This window comes from Rhipicephalus microplus, chromosome X (assembly GCF_043290135.1).
Source record: "Rhipicephalus microplus isolate Deutch F79 chromosome X, USDA_Rmic, whole genome shotgun sequence".
NCBI lineage: Eukaryota > Metazoa > Arthropoda > Arachnida > Ixodida > Ixodidae > Rhipicephalus > Rhipicephalus microplus.
Window position 1 is genome coordinate 292,548,179 of NC_134710.1, and position 14,605 is coordinate 292,562,783.

Genomic DNA, 14,605 nt, shown 5'->3' on the forward strand with positions numbered 1-14,605 from the left:
TAAAGTAACAAAGCTGTGCGCCTGTCGGTCCGCTGACTGTAACGAATACCCATCGGCGCAAGTTCTAGACAAAAATGCCTTGCCATAGCCAAGAACGCTTCATGGTAAATATGAACTTCTTTGTCAGCAAAAGCGGCTATTCGCATATGAATATCCTCAAGGATCCATTCTGGGCCCTAATGCTAGTGGTTTACATTTTAATGATTAAGTAAATACAAATAATTTTTGAAATTACTTGGACATATTGTGTCACTAAAAACTTTTACAAAAAGCCAATTCTAAAAATGTGCATAATGTGCACACAGATATGACCAGCTTTTCTGCATTCACTGATGTCTGGGGGGGGGCGGCTTCCCCCCCCCCCAGAAGAAAGTGGAATGGCTATACTATCTTCATTTGTTGCGAAATGGCACAGGAATGACCGAAGGCTGTGAAAATGGAGTTTTAAGAAATTCTAGCTAGAAGCCAAGAAAACGAAACTTTGAAGGGAGCTGGCTTTATTTTTTCTTGAAAGAATGCAGCTTTGTGGCTATTTTGAGCTCTGTTCCGTCCTCATTACAATGATACCAGCATGGGGGTTCTGTGCCACGGCAAAGCAGCAAATTTACATTTTCTAAAGCCCAATTTTCACTCAGCTTTTGGCGACAGCCCACCAGTAAAAGCTTTTTTCTCAATGTGCACTATTTATATTGGTCTACTATTTCACCATGATGTAAAATATGGCATCAGGATTGTAGAAAAAAAATTCATTGAAAAACAACATTTTGGCCAAATTTACCATTTTTATCGCCACGTGCCCCCTACCTACAGTCCTAAACTAATCTCTTCTGTCCGTTTCTGCACTCATCTAGTGAACACTCCAAGTACTGCCATCTCGCATCCCTTGTGGTACACACCCGCTCTAGAGCGGGTATGTGCCACCGGTGGCTACGTACTACTACATACAAGGGAGGTACAGACCCACGGCTTAAGGAGCTTTGCCCCTAAAAGGGGGAGGGGGGCGTAGTGGTGTTCGAAAATTTATTGGCCTTGGTCTAACCACATGCAAAGCTCGAATGCACGCAAGAGGTAGCTTTTCGCATGCTACAAACGAGATCGTATCCATCACTGGGCCGACTTGGTCGTTAACAACTCGGACATAGATTCACAATGCCCAGACTGCTCAGAAGTGTACTGTTCACTTGAACATATGCTCTGGCAATGTCCCGCGTTACCTCGAGGACCTCTCACCGGTGAGTCCGACTGGGAGGAGGCACTCAGGAGCCCCAGTCTCGGAAACCAAAAAGGCAGTCCAGAGGGCCCAAGAATTGGCGGAACGCCACCACGTTCCCGCCTCGACCTGGGCGTCGCCTACAGTAGCGGCTGCTAGAATGTCCCTCGTGGACACCCTGGTGGCTTAGACTCCTCAGAAACATTTAATAAAGTTCTTGACTGACTGACTGACTTAGTCTAACCCGTGCAGAACACTGCTTAAACCGCTTTCGGGACAATACATCGGTGCCCTGTAGAAAAACCTATTATGATTTGGAAGGGGCTGTTGGCACTACTCGCGAGACAGCAAATTTCGTTAAATTACTCGTGCCTGTATACTACCACATAATTGTTAGCAGTAGTATGACCGCTGATGTCTAAAAAAGTTACTGGCATTCATTCAAAAAAAAAGTTTTTGCCACCCCTACTCCTCAGTTCCACGAATTTCAAGGTCGCTTGCTTGGCATATCCACCTTTTAATTCACTGATTCTGTCAAAGGATTTGAGACGTGGCAAGTGCTAATGTGGATTTTATCATTGCTTGCCAGTGGGGTAGATCGGAATACTAGTCTTATTGAAACAGCAGTGCTTATGTTTACTCTGCATGATTTAGGTAATGTTGAATGGCTTGAACATAATTTTTTTTCTAAATGCAAGCCTTCTTTGCTCCAAATTTGGTCTTTCGTGACAAAAAAAATAGATAATCTATTTCCTGTAACCTGCTGCAAGTTTGCATTTTAGTGCTCCAAAAGTAAGATTCTATTGCTTCAAAAATTGCTCCAAATTTTATTTCGGCTGTTGCATCCTGTTGCATATGATCATCGAACCGTTTCCGCCAGATGTGTGGTACATGCCCATGGGTGGGTATGTGCCACAGGTGATTTATAGTTCATGCCCATTGATAACTTTAAAATGAGGAGGTTAAGAAAAAGCTAACATTATAGCGTTGACCTGACGAATGCAAGAATTGTAGGCCTGTGTGCTCAGATTTGGGTGCATGTTAAAGAACCCCAGGTGGTCGCAATTTCTGGAGCCCTCTACTACGGCGTCTCTCATAATCATATGGTGGCTTTCGGATGTTAAACCCCACATATCAATCAATGAATGCAAAGAATAAATACAAGGGCCCTGAAATCGAGCCCAAGCATTCTCCGTGGCAATTAAGTATTCTACCACAGAGCCACACCATGTCTTGGTACTGTTATAAAAAATACTATATTCAGGTACAATGTTGGTGAAACGTCGATTGTGGTTGCAGTGCTGGCTATGCAATTTTATGAGCATTACATATGTACTCCTGTGATACAGCCCTCTCGTCGGGTAAACGTCAATTGTAGTTAAGTGCTATCCACTGAAGTTGATTCATGTAGCCAGTGTCCTAGGCTTCCATCCATGCAAGTACAAGCATTATATGTCGGCTCACCACTTCTCGTGTTGCTGTTGGCGTCGTGCAAGTGTAAACTGGTTATACAGGGCGTCTCGGTTATCATGCAGCGCGATTTTAAAAAAGAGGAATGGCGTTACGTGAAGCAAAGGTAGTGGATATTGTTCCCAGTGTGCTGTAGTAGCTACTTCTAATGTTTGCATTAATGACAATTAATTAGTCGTAATCATATTTGTAACTCAAAAAGTACTGGCTTAATTATCAAAATGTCAATAAGGCAGATGTGCACATGTCAAAATGACATCTGTTTACGCTACTTTGAACAACGTCCTAATTGTGTGCTCACTTTTTTCTGTTAATAAAGCCTGAGAAATACAAAAAATAGCACGCGACTAGACGGCTACGTTCATCAGAAAGAAGCACCCTCAAACACACTTTGAGATTGCCAGTAGCAATGGAGGAAATAGATCGCACTATCTGCCACATCCCATCCAAAAAAACGCCCCACCTTGATCTTACACAGGATGTAATCTCTCAGAACAGTGATCTGGCCACGTTACCAATGAGCACAATTGATCGTGAGAAATGAATGGTAATCGCAACATACAATCAAGAGGAAAGAGTCCCTGCAAAATTGCGACACATGTTGTTGGCACTGGACCTGAACCCTTGCCAATGTGCAAGATACTGTCTTTGGCAACGGAAAAGAGGCAAAGCAGTTGTCTCCGGCAAGATTATTTGAGGGCACTGCTTTCTTTTGCGGTTGTGAGCGTAGTCACATGTTATTTTTCATATTTTGCGGGCGTTTTTCACAGAAAAAAATGAGCACGTAATTAATACATTGTTGCAAGTTGCACCGACAGGTGCAATTGCCACAAGTGTACATCTGCTGCATCACAGACATTTTGATAATTAGACCAGTACTTCTTGAGTTGGAAATATAATTATGACAAATAAGTTAATGGTCATTAACAAAAAAATTAGTAGAGGCTACTTTAGTTTACTGGGAACCATAAGCACTGGGTTCGTTTCGCATTACGCCGTTCCTGTTTTTGTTTTAAATCGTGCTGCGTGATAACTGGGACGCCCGGTATAATGTGTGACTGTTCAACATACCTCAATCTGTACGACATTTTTACGTATATTTAGAGTCATTTCATAACGTGTCGCTCAATAAAGAAAATTACAACACGGTCGTCTTCCCTGTGCATGCTTCACGTAACGTCGATTCCCAAGGTACGTGGGATCTGCTGAATTTTTTTTTGTTTCAAAGTACGACGTAATATGAAGGACAGAAGGGAGGCTAGGTGAGGGAAACTTGCGGTAACTGTTTTACCTAGAGCCCTGTGAAAAAATTGGCTAAGTGCTGTCGCTGTCTGAGACCACAATTTTGTTGGCCATTCTTCTGCATGTAAATTGTTTTGAGAAAAGAATTGAATCTTTGTATTGTGTGAGCCACAATGAGGTCGAATGCTATTACGGAACATTTTATTTGCAGCGATTAGTTTTTTAGAGCAATGAAAGTGTCACTATTGTGAACTGTACGAGAAATTCGGGCAAACGTGTTACCCACTCCAGGACACAATACTGCTAAAGCCCAGTGAAATGGAGCTAGTGCAGAGCATTATTAATTTTGCCTTTGCCAGTGCATTGTAAGTTTATAAATGGCAATGTGCATTTCTATACACATGGGGAGGAAGTGGGATGTCGCCACTTTTGGTGCCCAGAGTGAAATTTATATAGGTAAGTTCGCTAGTTCTAGTAGCAGCCGCAGATATCGAGGGCTATACATCTACCTAGAGGTGAGAACTCCAGATTCAATAGTGAAAGAAAAATGAAACCCTTCATGTCTGCCTTGGGTGATAGCACAGGTAATCGAAAAGTTGCCCAGTGCTGCGTTCGCTAGTGCAAGATAAGAAAACCAGTACCTGTGTGATCTTGATGCCTTAGTTTCTATTAGTGACTTTACTAAAAGTTTTCATCAGTTAGCGATTTCAGACATTAATTCAGGGCTCTAATAGTGGCGCAAGTATAAAAAGTTTCAAATGTGGAGAGTAGTGGTATTTTGTCTGTACCTGCTAAGCTGTTGACGCAGTGATGGGGGTGAAATACAAGAGCATGCATATAAAGCGGGTTGCACGTTTAATGAATGCAGACACAAGAATTTTGGTACAGTGTTTTTTTGCTGCCATTGTCAACCAGTTTCGGTTTTGGAGAGCTTGGAGAAGGAAGCCGCCGAGTACAGCTAATGCCACCTATAGCATATGTAACGTGGTAAAAAGAAAGACCACATAGCACACAGAACTGTGATCCACTTCCGCACAGCCGGCATCGTCGGGTCACAAACTTCTGTCTGTTGCATGTGTTTCATGATGCCGTCACCTCTGCGATGTTTGGCGAGCCTTTCCTATGGCACGTGAAGCAGTGAACCGAAAAGGCAATAGTGGCTCCTGTAAAAGCCTGATCAGGTGCACCCCCTGCCCTCGGCACTTCTCTCCGGTGAAAGATAATCTGATAAGATTTCAAAAAGGGCCTTTTTGCAGTTTTAGATAAAAATTCAAGGTGGCGATGAAAGAGATGCTAAAAATTTTAATGCACATTCGTGCTTATAGTGAAATGTTCTTTTGAATATGCTTTTATTCACCGTTAGTCCCTGTTGGATGAAGATAAAAATTGAGTGAGCAAAAATGGGGTGGGGGGTGCGATTGCTTGGTCATTAAAAAGAGTAGGGGGCATTTGCTCAGATGGTGGTGCTTTTTCAGGATTTTTTGGTAAGACTTCAGCTCGGAGCTGTGCTGCTGCAGCAATGTGACAGAGTTTTCTAGTCATCCCATGGGCAATGTCAATGTCACCAGGTGCAATATAAGCACTCAATGATGCATACAAACTTCAGTATTCGTGCAAGTTACCTTCCGAGCTATATCCACTATCTAGATTTGGCAATGTATATGTGTGTTCACTGAAACGAATCTTGCAAGCTATCTCAGCAGCGAAATGGTAAACAGTATTCTCATCTTAGTGTCTAAGTGAAGACAACTTCAGAAAACTAATTTTCAGGCACTTTTTTTTGTCTGCATAGACTTGACGTTGATCAGACCATCTGTTCATTTAATGCCCGAGTTATAGTGCCAAACAAAATAAGAATTTTGATTTTCCAGCTTTAAATAGCAACCTTTAATTGATTCTGCCGCTATCTAAAATGCAAGTTTAATACATACTTTTAGCTATATTTTGAATTCTCAATGTGCCATAGAAGTGAGGACCTTGCAGCAAAAAACGTACTTCATAACGATACTCAACATGTGATATACCAATTTGAATGCGTGCACACCAAATAAAATTATTGAAGATAAAACTTATGTCCCCCAGGTGATAAAAAATGAAGCGAGAGCTGCTGCACATGCTTTGCGCACTCTGTCATTAGTTGCAAAACAATTCATTTTAGCATAGAATACCTTACACAAGATGGCGCTAGATGTTTCATGCTGAAAGCTACGTTCACCGAGAGTACTTGACAGCCGGCATAAATGTGGCAAGCATTTCGCGACTTGCTCGGAAGTTCCTGGGTATGTCGCAAATTCACGCAACTCGGCAGTAAAGGGTTGCAATTTGTCCAAGCGCACCCTTCGTTTTCTAATAATATCTAGGGTTTTAGGTCTCGTAACGAAGATATGATTATGAGAGACGCTGTAGTGGAGCGCTCCGAAAATTTCAGCCATCTGATGTTCTTTAGCATGCACTGACATTGCACAGTAGACGGGTTTATACCATTTTGCCTCCATTGAAATGAGACTGCTGCGGCTGGGATCGTACCTTTGTTTTCCAATGCAATGCAGCAATTATTCTTTGAGCAAAGAACTCGGAAATTTAGTGCACTCAACAACATAGTGAAGTAGTGGTAGACCTGGAGGGAGTGTGGCATCGTCGTATTATGAAATATTTATTTCCTAGCAACTGTACAAAATGTGTATCTTGCCTACACTTCTCTAGAATCTTGGCCAGCATGTGAGAATTGGTAAGTGGAGAGATTTGCTATGGCTGGGAATCGCTATAGCTGGGTAGAGGGTGAGACATTGACACACTGGTAAATGCAATTTATTTTGAGTATGACTGAAATGTTTCATTGGGTGAATTATAAGAATGAAACTGTACAAATGACTATACAGACTTCAGCATGTTCTTATTTACATGTTCGTGATGGTTCTCAATTTCACTTCTTGATGAGCACATTTACAAGTTCAAGGAAAACAGACTGCCACTCTGACAGTACTGTCAAGTTTTAAAATGGTGAAGATTGAAGAGGCTGGTACTGGACGTTTGGAACAACTGGGGTGGGAGCCAGTTGCCTCAGCACCTTTCTGCAGCACACAGCACTGCCTCACTTATGTCACTGAACACAGGAACTCCAGCTCTGGTCGCCAAGTCTGAGAGGTACATCCGTCCACGGTTGTAGTCTTTAACTGCCAGTTCGGAGAGCTACATCAGAAGGAAAGAAAGCATTGCATATATTCTACATAAATTCAGACGTGTGTGCCGCATGCATACTATTCCGGTACTGTATAGGTCATACTGTTGTATTTATTTTTTTCCACAAGAATTTTTAGCAGTGCATATGAATTAATAGGAGTAAAATATGAAATAAAGTACACATTCACTGGCACATTTTGTAATTGTGACATTCAAAAGTGCAGCCAGCTGCTTGTGGTATTACTGCAACTGGCCTCACTAAGCAGTGGTTCTCGTGTACCAATCAGTTCAACATATAAATTGGACTTAATACTGCACACAGTACAAGCCATCGGAGGATTCAGACATGTCCCGCTGTGCATATGCATTATATTTAAAGGCAACAATTGTGCCAATTCGGACATACATTGGTACAGCATGGTTAATGCTGAAGATTCTTGGTGCATGCTTAGCATTGCAAACCTGCGATACCAAAGAGTAAACTGGCACTTGCTCGCATTCAACCAACATGAGGTCGTGAGCAAGAACAGTGGCACTTTCTTGGTCATATGCCTTCATATATGCACGATTACTATTCATGACTATGTTGTTCGCAATGTGGAGTTCATTTGCAGTGGCTATGGCAAGTTGCTCTGAGTAAATCTTGTGTGTGCTTTTAGAAATGTGTGGGCACTGTTTATGAACACGTGGATAACAAATTTAATTTCATTCAAACCGGCTGTAATAAACAATAAGTTTATATTTAAGTTACATGCCTCCCTAACTATGCAGTCTCCACCCATAATCACATTGATAAAAACTGGGTTTTATGTACAGCAAATGTGCAAACAGTAGTCTTGTTACAACTGTGTGCATAGTTTGTACGCAAGCTTCCGAAACTGCATGGACATATTATCTATTACCACACCACTAGCAACATTTGCCAATTGATAAATCAGACATTTATAACTTGAACAGCCCCATAGCACATCACCACTAGGCCTTTAGGCCAACCAAATTTCATCCAAGTATGCACATGGTGCATTAATTCCTACTCCAGCTTGTGACCAACATGCTAATTCGGTCATAAAGTTGTATATCAATAGCAACATTTCATTTTGATTTGCTGCTGGATACCTTTTGAAAACCGAAACTACCAAAACGATTATTGTAGATGGCCACCGGCATTGCCCAATAAATACACTAAATCAGCCAAGAAAAAGTCACACCTTAGAATTGCATAAATACAAAAATCAACTCATGAACTACCATTCTTGCATTAGAGTTATCCTGGAGCAGCTGGGCGAAAATAGGCAATTTTGATGGGTGACAACATGGTTGACATACTCGCTATACCTTGAGCTGCGAAGTTGGGACTGCTGCTACTGAAACCATCACTGCAGTCACCGTTTGGGTTGCGTGCTTGTGAGATGACCAGCCATGTTTAAATTATTCGACATGGGCTAGTTTCAGCATCGAAATAACAAAAGTTTGGTGCCACATAACTGTATGGATGCCAACTGGGGCGTAAAGTTGAGATTGAACTAACTGGAGTTGAATTTTTGGAAAACTACTACATACATGTATAACTTCATATATGATCAGACTGCAAGTTCTTGAAATAAAAGGCCAATTACCCTTTCTCCATCAATGACCACATCACTTTCCAGGTACTGAATACAAAGAACGACATTGCAGCCTTGGCCAACGTAGTGCACCGCCTGGCAAGAAAAGAAGCATTGCACATTAACATTGATAACATCAGTCAATTAAAACTTGCTATGAAGTGTCACACGCTACTCATCATCAGCATTTCATGCAGCAAGTGCCAAAAGAGCAGTGTACTATTGCAATACCGCATACCTCCAAAAATATAAATATTTTCATGAAGACCTAAAACAAGGTCATCCTTTCCACTGGAAAAATTACTAAATGCCCTACACCATTTACTGTTACATCAGAGATTCACAATCTATCACTTACCACCATTTCGCCAAGAGCAGTCCTTGTGCCACTTAACAACACTCCTCATCATCAATACACATTCTTGTGGAGCACTTCTGTGGGCTAATGCCACAGGATTTCGCACCGAAATGACAAGAGGGACTCTGGTGCCATGATTGTTCTCATGACATGGGAAGGACGGATACATTTTGTCTATTTTTGATGTCTGTGTTATACATGCACAAAACTACCATGCCAGGGTCTATATCACTGCAAGTATACAACTGTGCATTTTGCGTAATCACGCAGAATCAGCACATTGGCTAGCCAACTCTAGTCTCACCATGCTAAGATGCTGGCCAAATGGCTTGCCACTGGCATTTTAGGCAACAGCCGCGTAGATCCACACATCATTACTATGGCAGTCAGTCTAACCTGTGTGTAAGACTTCATGTTTGATTACTGGTAACATCTACGGTCCATACTGATAACCAAATGTTTTTTGTAACTGCTTGTTGGGAACTGCTTTATTGGCCACACTGCTTAGGTGATGAGGCCTAACCAGCGCTGTTTTGTCACAAACCAAAGCTGTGGTTTGAAGCCTATCATTGGGACAGCAATATGCTTCATAACCACCATTTATGTGGCATTGTGGATGTGGTTTATGCCTGAAATGTTGATTGATATGTGGGGTTTGACGTCCCAAACCCACCATATGATTGTGAGAGACACCATAGTGGAGGGCTCTGGAAATTTCAACCACCTGGGGTTCTTTAACGTGCACCCAAATCTGAGCACACGGGCCTACAACATTTCCGCCTCCATCGGAAATGCAGCCGCCGCAGCCGGGATTCGAACCTGCGACCTGCGGGTCAGCAGCCGAGTACCTTAGCCACTAGACCACCGCGGCGGGGCTATGCCCGAAATGTTGTGCACTGTCTAGAATTTTTGTGCTAGAAGTAAGCGGTGGTGCTGCAGGAAAATCTCTAAACACACACGAGTGTGATAAACAAGGGGTCTGATAAACTTATAAGTAATAGTATTTCGGATTTTATTTGCCACGATATGTATATACATAATTTGGAGGCACACGCAGCTAGATATTTACACCACTTTAACCGATACTCTTGTTGTACCACAATTTAGGCCTCACAACAGCAGTCAAATACTCCACCAAGAAAATTATTTTAATCTTGATATCAGTGTTTGACTGCACTGTAAATGTAACACACAGGTGCACACTCTGCAACACTACCCCTTAAAAAACTATTGTCGAATGATGGTGCCATTGTTTGCAGCCAACGGTGCTTTGCTCTTTGTTTGTTGAAAACGCTGCAGTGAAACCTAGCAGTAGCATAGCAGAAAGTAAAAGCTGCAACATGGCCTGTGCCAAGGGAACGATTTTTTATTGTGCCACTGGTAGTGGAAAATAGAAAAATCCTTTCTCAGCACTGAAAGTAGTAAGATGTGGTAACATGGCTCACATTTTTTTTTACAAGTTGCTGATATGGCATCAACCCTGAACTGGCATCCGACGCTGTACTGTATAATAACCAATAACATGTGCAACCCATACTCTGCAGTATAGTTAAATAAAATAAATGAATATTACTGCCACAGATCCGCATAAGCTGTCGATCTTGTTTAGTAAACAAATAGCAAACATTTCGACCACAGTTACATCACGTTTATTGAGCAGGATAGAGCAGAGTAAGAAGTAGCCCAGGAATTCAACATGAAAAGTAGGCCAGAAATGCATATGCCACTACAAATAGAAAATGCAGCTTTTTTTATTCCACCTAAAGCAAAAAAAATATATGCTATGAATTCTGTATGAGGTTACGTATTCAAGTTGCCAGAGCAGTCAAACTGAGTATGTATTTGAATGCTAGGTGCAGAAGCAGCCAGCGAACTGCCCCTTGCTCACAATGAACGTGCACATATAGATGAGAGCATCTGTGGCAAATAAAACTTCAGAGGCTAAGATTATCGGTGTGAAAGAAAGCTGACTAACCACAAGCATTTCGGCTACACAACGTGCCGTTTTTGTGATGACGAAGAGCAATACTTGAGCGCTGTTTATGATGTGCATCTCAAGGGGGCTCAGGCGGGCATTCCACGGGGAACGGAATGGGATGGAATGTGTCAGTCCATGTTTCCTGAACACAACCAAGAGAAAATAAATTTGGTTATACATACATCAATGTAACAAAAGAAAGGCATTTAGTTTCTAATGACAAGTCATATCTCCTGCAGCTGAAGGTGTGCACACAGCATTAGGAAAAGCCTGTGTTCCCTTGGATGAACGAAGAATTACATAAGCATGAGGAGAAAAAAGTGCCGGATGTGCAAAATGTAAAAACAAAATGCTTCAAGATAGCAAGAATGTCTTCGAAAATTTTGGCAACGTTCTTGTTAAGAGCTTGATGGAAATGAAATGTCTAAATGTGTAAATGCTAAATGCTAAATACGACTGTACATTTCCAATGAGAAACAATTGTTTTCATGCAATCATTTCCCACTGTTACTGCTCCATACTGGTACTGCATACTGGTACTTGAATTAAAAATATGCTCGCAAACCAACTTAGTGTTGACAGCTGGGCAAGTTGGCATGGGATCATCTAAGAAGCATCAGTTTCTTAGATGATTCCACTTACTTGTCTTTGTGTCCTGTCCTCCTATGAAATTTGTCCAAATGTAAAACAACTTGCCCAGATGACAACTGTACTGTGCTAAAATTGTCTTATCAAAATACAAGTTGGAAAATGGGAGCAACAGAGACAACAAAATTAGGCACATAGCCTAATTCAACATTATACTTGTGTATAGACAACCTTTCTCACTTTTAAGAAAGCAACACAGCTGATACTGAGTATGCTACGACTGTACATTTCCAATGAGAAGCAATTGTTTTCATGCAATCATTTCCCACTGATACTGCTGCATACTGGTGCTTGTATTAAAAATATGCTGGCAAACCAACTTAGTGTTGACAGTTGACTCACTGTTGCGTGTTGACTCGCTGCTGTCCTTGGCTGAGTTTCCCATCACTTTGTATCCATTCAATTGCTTTGACAAGTGGTTACTTCTGCTACGCATTACCTGGTTGGCCCAGGTCCATTTCTTTCGCTTATTAGAACTAGAATATCGGCTGCCCCTTTTTGCTTTCTGGCTCACTTTTCTGTCTTCCAATTTTTTGGATGTTACGCCTATCAATTTCCATTCCATTTACGCTGCACGGTCATTAAATCTTTCGTGGGTTTCTTTAACCTCCAAGTTTCAGCCCCCTATATGCAATCATTGTACACTTTTTGCTTTATCTACAATGGCAGACTGTTTGACATGATTTGGGAATGCCTGCCCCTCCTTGTTGTTCAATGGATTTCCTTTTCATGAGTGGGCTCCCCTATTCATAATTAATCTGGATATACATACATACACTTGTATAAGCTTCAAGGGTTGGTGGCCAATCGTGATTTTTTTCTCTTTTACCAGGCTGCTCAACATTATCATTGTCCTAAGAATATTCATATTCAGCCTTTTTGTTTAATACCTTTTCATTGTAAGTCTGCAATTATGTTTCACAATTTGTCACTATCATTGCCGAAGGGCATATGTCATCTGAAAATCGCAGCAAATGCTTAGCGAAGTTTAAGTTTCCGCACATGTTCAAAGATAAAACTTTCAACAGATAACACTTTATCTGTGAATGAGTTTTACCTAGCTTGACACAGGTGTGCATCAGTGTTTGTACCTGGTCTAGCTTGAACATGTCGCCATTTTTTTATATAACTTCTTTTTTGTAACACTGTTGGCTGATATGGCAAGTGTCTGCAGAAAAAAAGGAAGGTTGAGCCGTAACAACATTCAGTAGTTAGTAAGCACTTGTAACTTATATTTTCATTTCCGTCACACTGTAAATAACCAACTGCAACATAAAGGAACTTAATTTCTTAAGAAGAGATGCGAGTTGAAAACCGAAGTTTTTTTCCAAAATTGAATATTTACTCGTTGGGAGCATTCCGAAAAGGCCTCTTTCGGAATGGAGTTTAGCTCAGCTGTCGTTGCAGCCATAATGTCCTCCCTTGTATAAAATTGCTCTCCTTTCAATGTTCTCTTGAGTTTGGAAACAGCCAGAAGTCGCAGGAGGCTATACCAGGAGTGTGAGGAGCCTGTTGAACTACAGGAGTATGACTTTTCGCCAATAAAGTTTTAACCAAGTGTGAGGAATGTGCAGCAGCAATGTCGTGATGGATGTGCCAGTTTCCTGTTCACCACAACTCGGGTGTCTTGCGCCGCACAGCATCAAATAGGCAACAGAGGACATCCCTGTAGTACTCTTTGGTGATTGTTTGATGCTGTGGTGCATACCCTTGATGTACCACATCGCAGGAGTCAAAGAAAGCACTTAGCATCACTTTGGAACTATAGCGCTGCTCCAGTCGCTCCGCTATTTTCCTTGCAATGAAAAACTGACGAGAGCAATGCACACTACCTCACTCAAATGCTGCATTCCAGCGACTGATGCTACTGGCAGGTGGAAAAATTTATGCATGCACATGAAGGTTCAAAGTGGGTTGATGCAAGCGCGCTTGTTTCAAATCTATCAGGTGCTCGCAAAAGAAAATAAAGTTGGATACTTTTCTAACAGGGCTCTTTACATGTCTTTCACGCTTTCAGAAGCTATAAAATTTTCATGCAAACAGGTTCGACACAGCTGCTAAAGCGTATGAAACATTTGGTGAACTACACACAGTACTCTAGGCACATGAAACATAGGAGCATAACACCTAGAGAAGCACGTCTGCTTACTTGAGAAGGGGAATGGCAATATCATCTCTCCAACTACAGTCTTTCACGGAGCCTCCAAGGTAAACATGACTCCAGTAGGGTGGTAACGGGGCATCTGCTGCTCCACCAGATAGGGCTGACCTTGGAACAATGCGGTCTGCATAAGAGAAGCCACTGATACATTAGTGAACACAATGCACATTCCAATGGCGCAGTGTAAACTACTGCAGCAGAAATGCAAGCTCATGAGCTACATGCAATTATAGTCAGATCAACCACATAAACATTACTGTTCTGATATCCAAAATTTGCAGCATTTCTGCTACATACAACGCCAGTTCCAAAATAATTACTGGTAGCCTCACCGTAATAAATTCAACTATAAACTAAATAACAATTTCCTATCCCTATTTCTATTTTAAACCTATATAAAGTATATGTTTTCCTTTTCATCCGGTGAAAAGTTGTGATATTCACTATAACATATGGCAGATTGGCTCGTACAGATCAGCTCAAATATGATATAGTGATCTAAGGATACTGCAACAGATCTAGGCAAACAAATTTGCAAATAAGTAACTATTGGTTCAAAATTTACATGGCCACTCAGGATTTAGCTCATTTATTTAGTATATTTTAGTTTAAAGGTGTACTGACACCAATTTTTTTAACTGAGTTTACTTCGCTAAATGAATCTTATATATGCAGCTGTGCAGACATATTTACAGGAAAGTAAAAAACTGCCTTGTTTCGCACTGCTGCTTTTGTTAACAGAGAAGTTTCTTCA

The 14,605-nt window shown here is 41.3% G+C and overlaps 1 protein-coding gene across 16 annotated transcripts in view; it reads right to left on the reverse strand.

Moving 5' to 3' along the window:
• Nucleotides 1–6,714: 6,714 nt before the first annotated feature.
• raw (NDT-like domain-containing protein raw) overlaps nt 6,715–14,605 on the reverse strand; it is a 168,436-nt gene continuing 160,545 nt past the window's right edge. For all 16 annotated transcript variants that reach the window (XM_075879335.1, XM_075879337.1, XM_075879336.1 and 13 more), the window contains 4 exons: nt 13,840–13,975; nt 11,040–11,184; nt 8,719–8,802; nt 6,715–7,111 (listed from right to left, as the gene is read on the reverse strand). In XM_075879335.1, the coding sequence (XP_075735450.1) occupies nt 6,983–7,111; nt 8,719–8,802; nt 11,040–11,184; nt 13,840–13,975 (494 nt within the window). In that variant the 3' untranslated portion in view covers nt 6,715–6,982. The remainder of the gene's footprint in view (nt 7,112–8,718; nt 8,803–11,039; nt 11,185–13,839; nt 13,976–14,605) is intronic.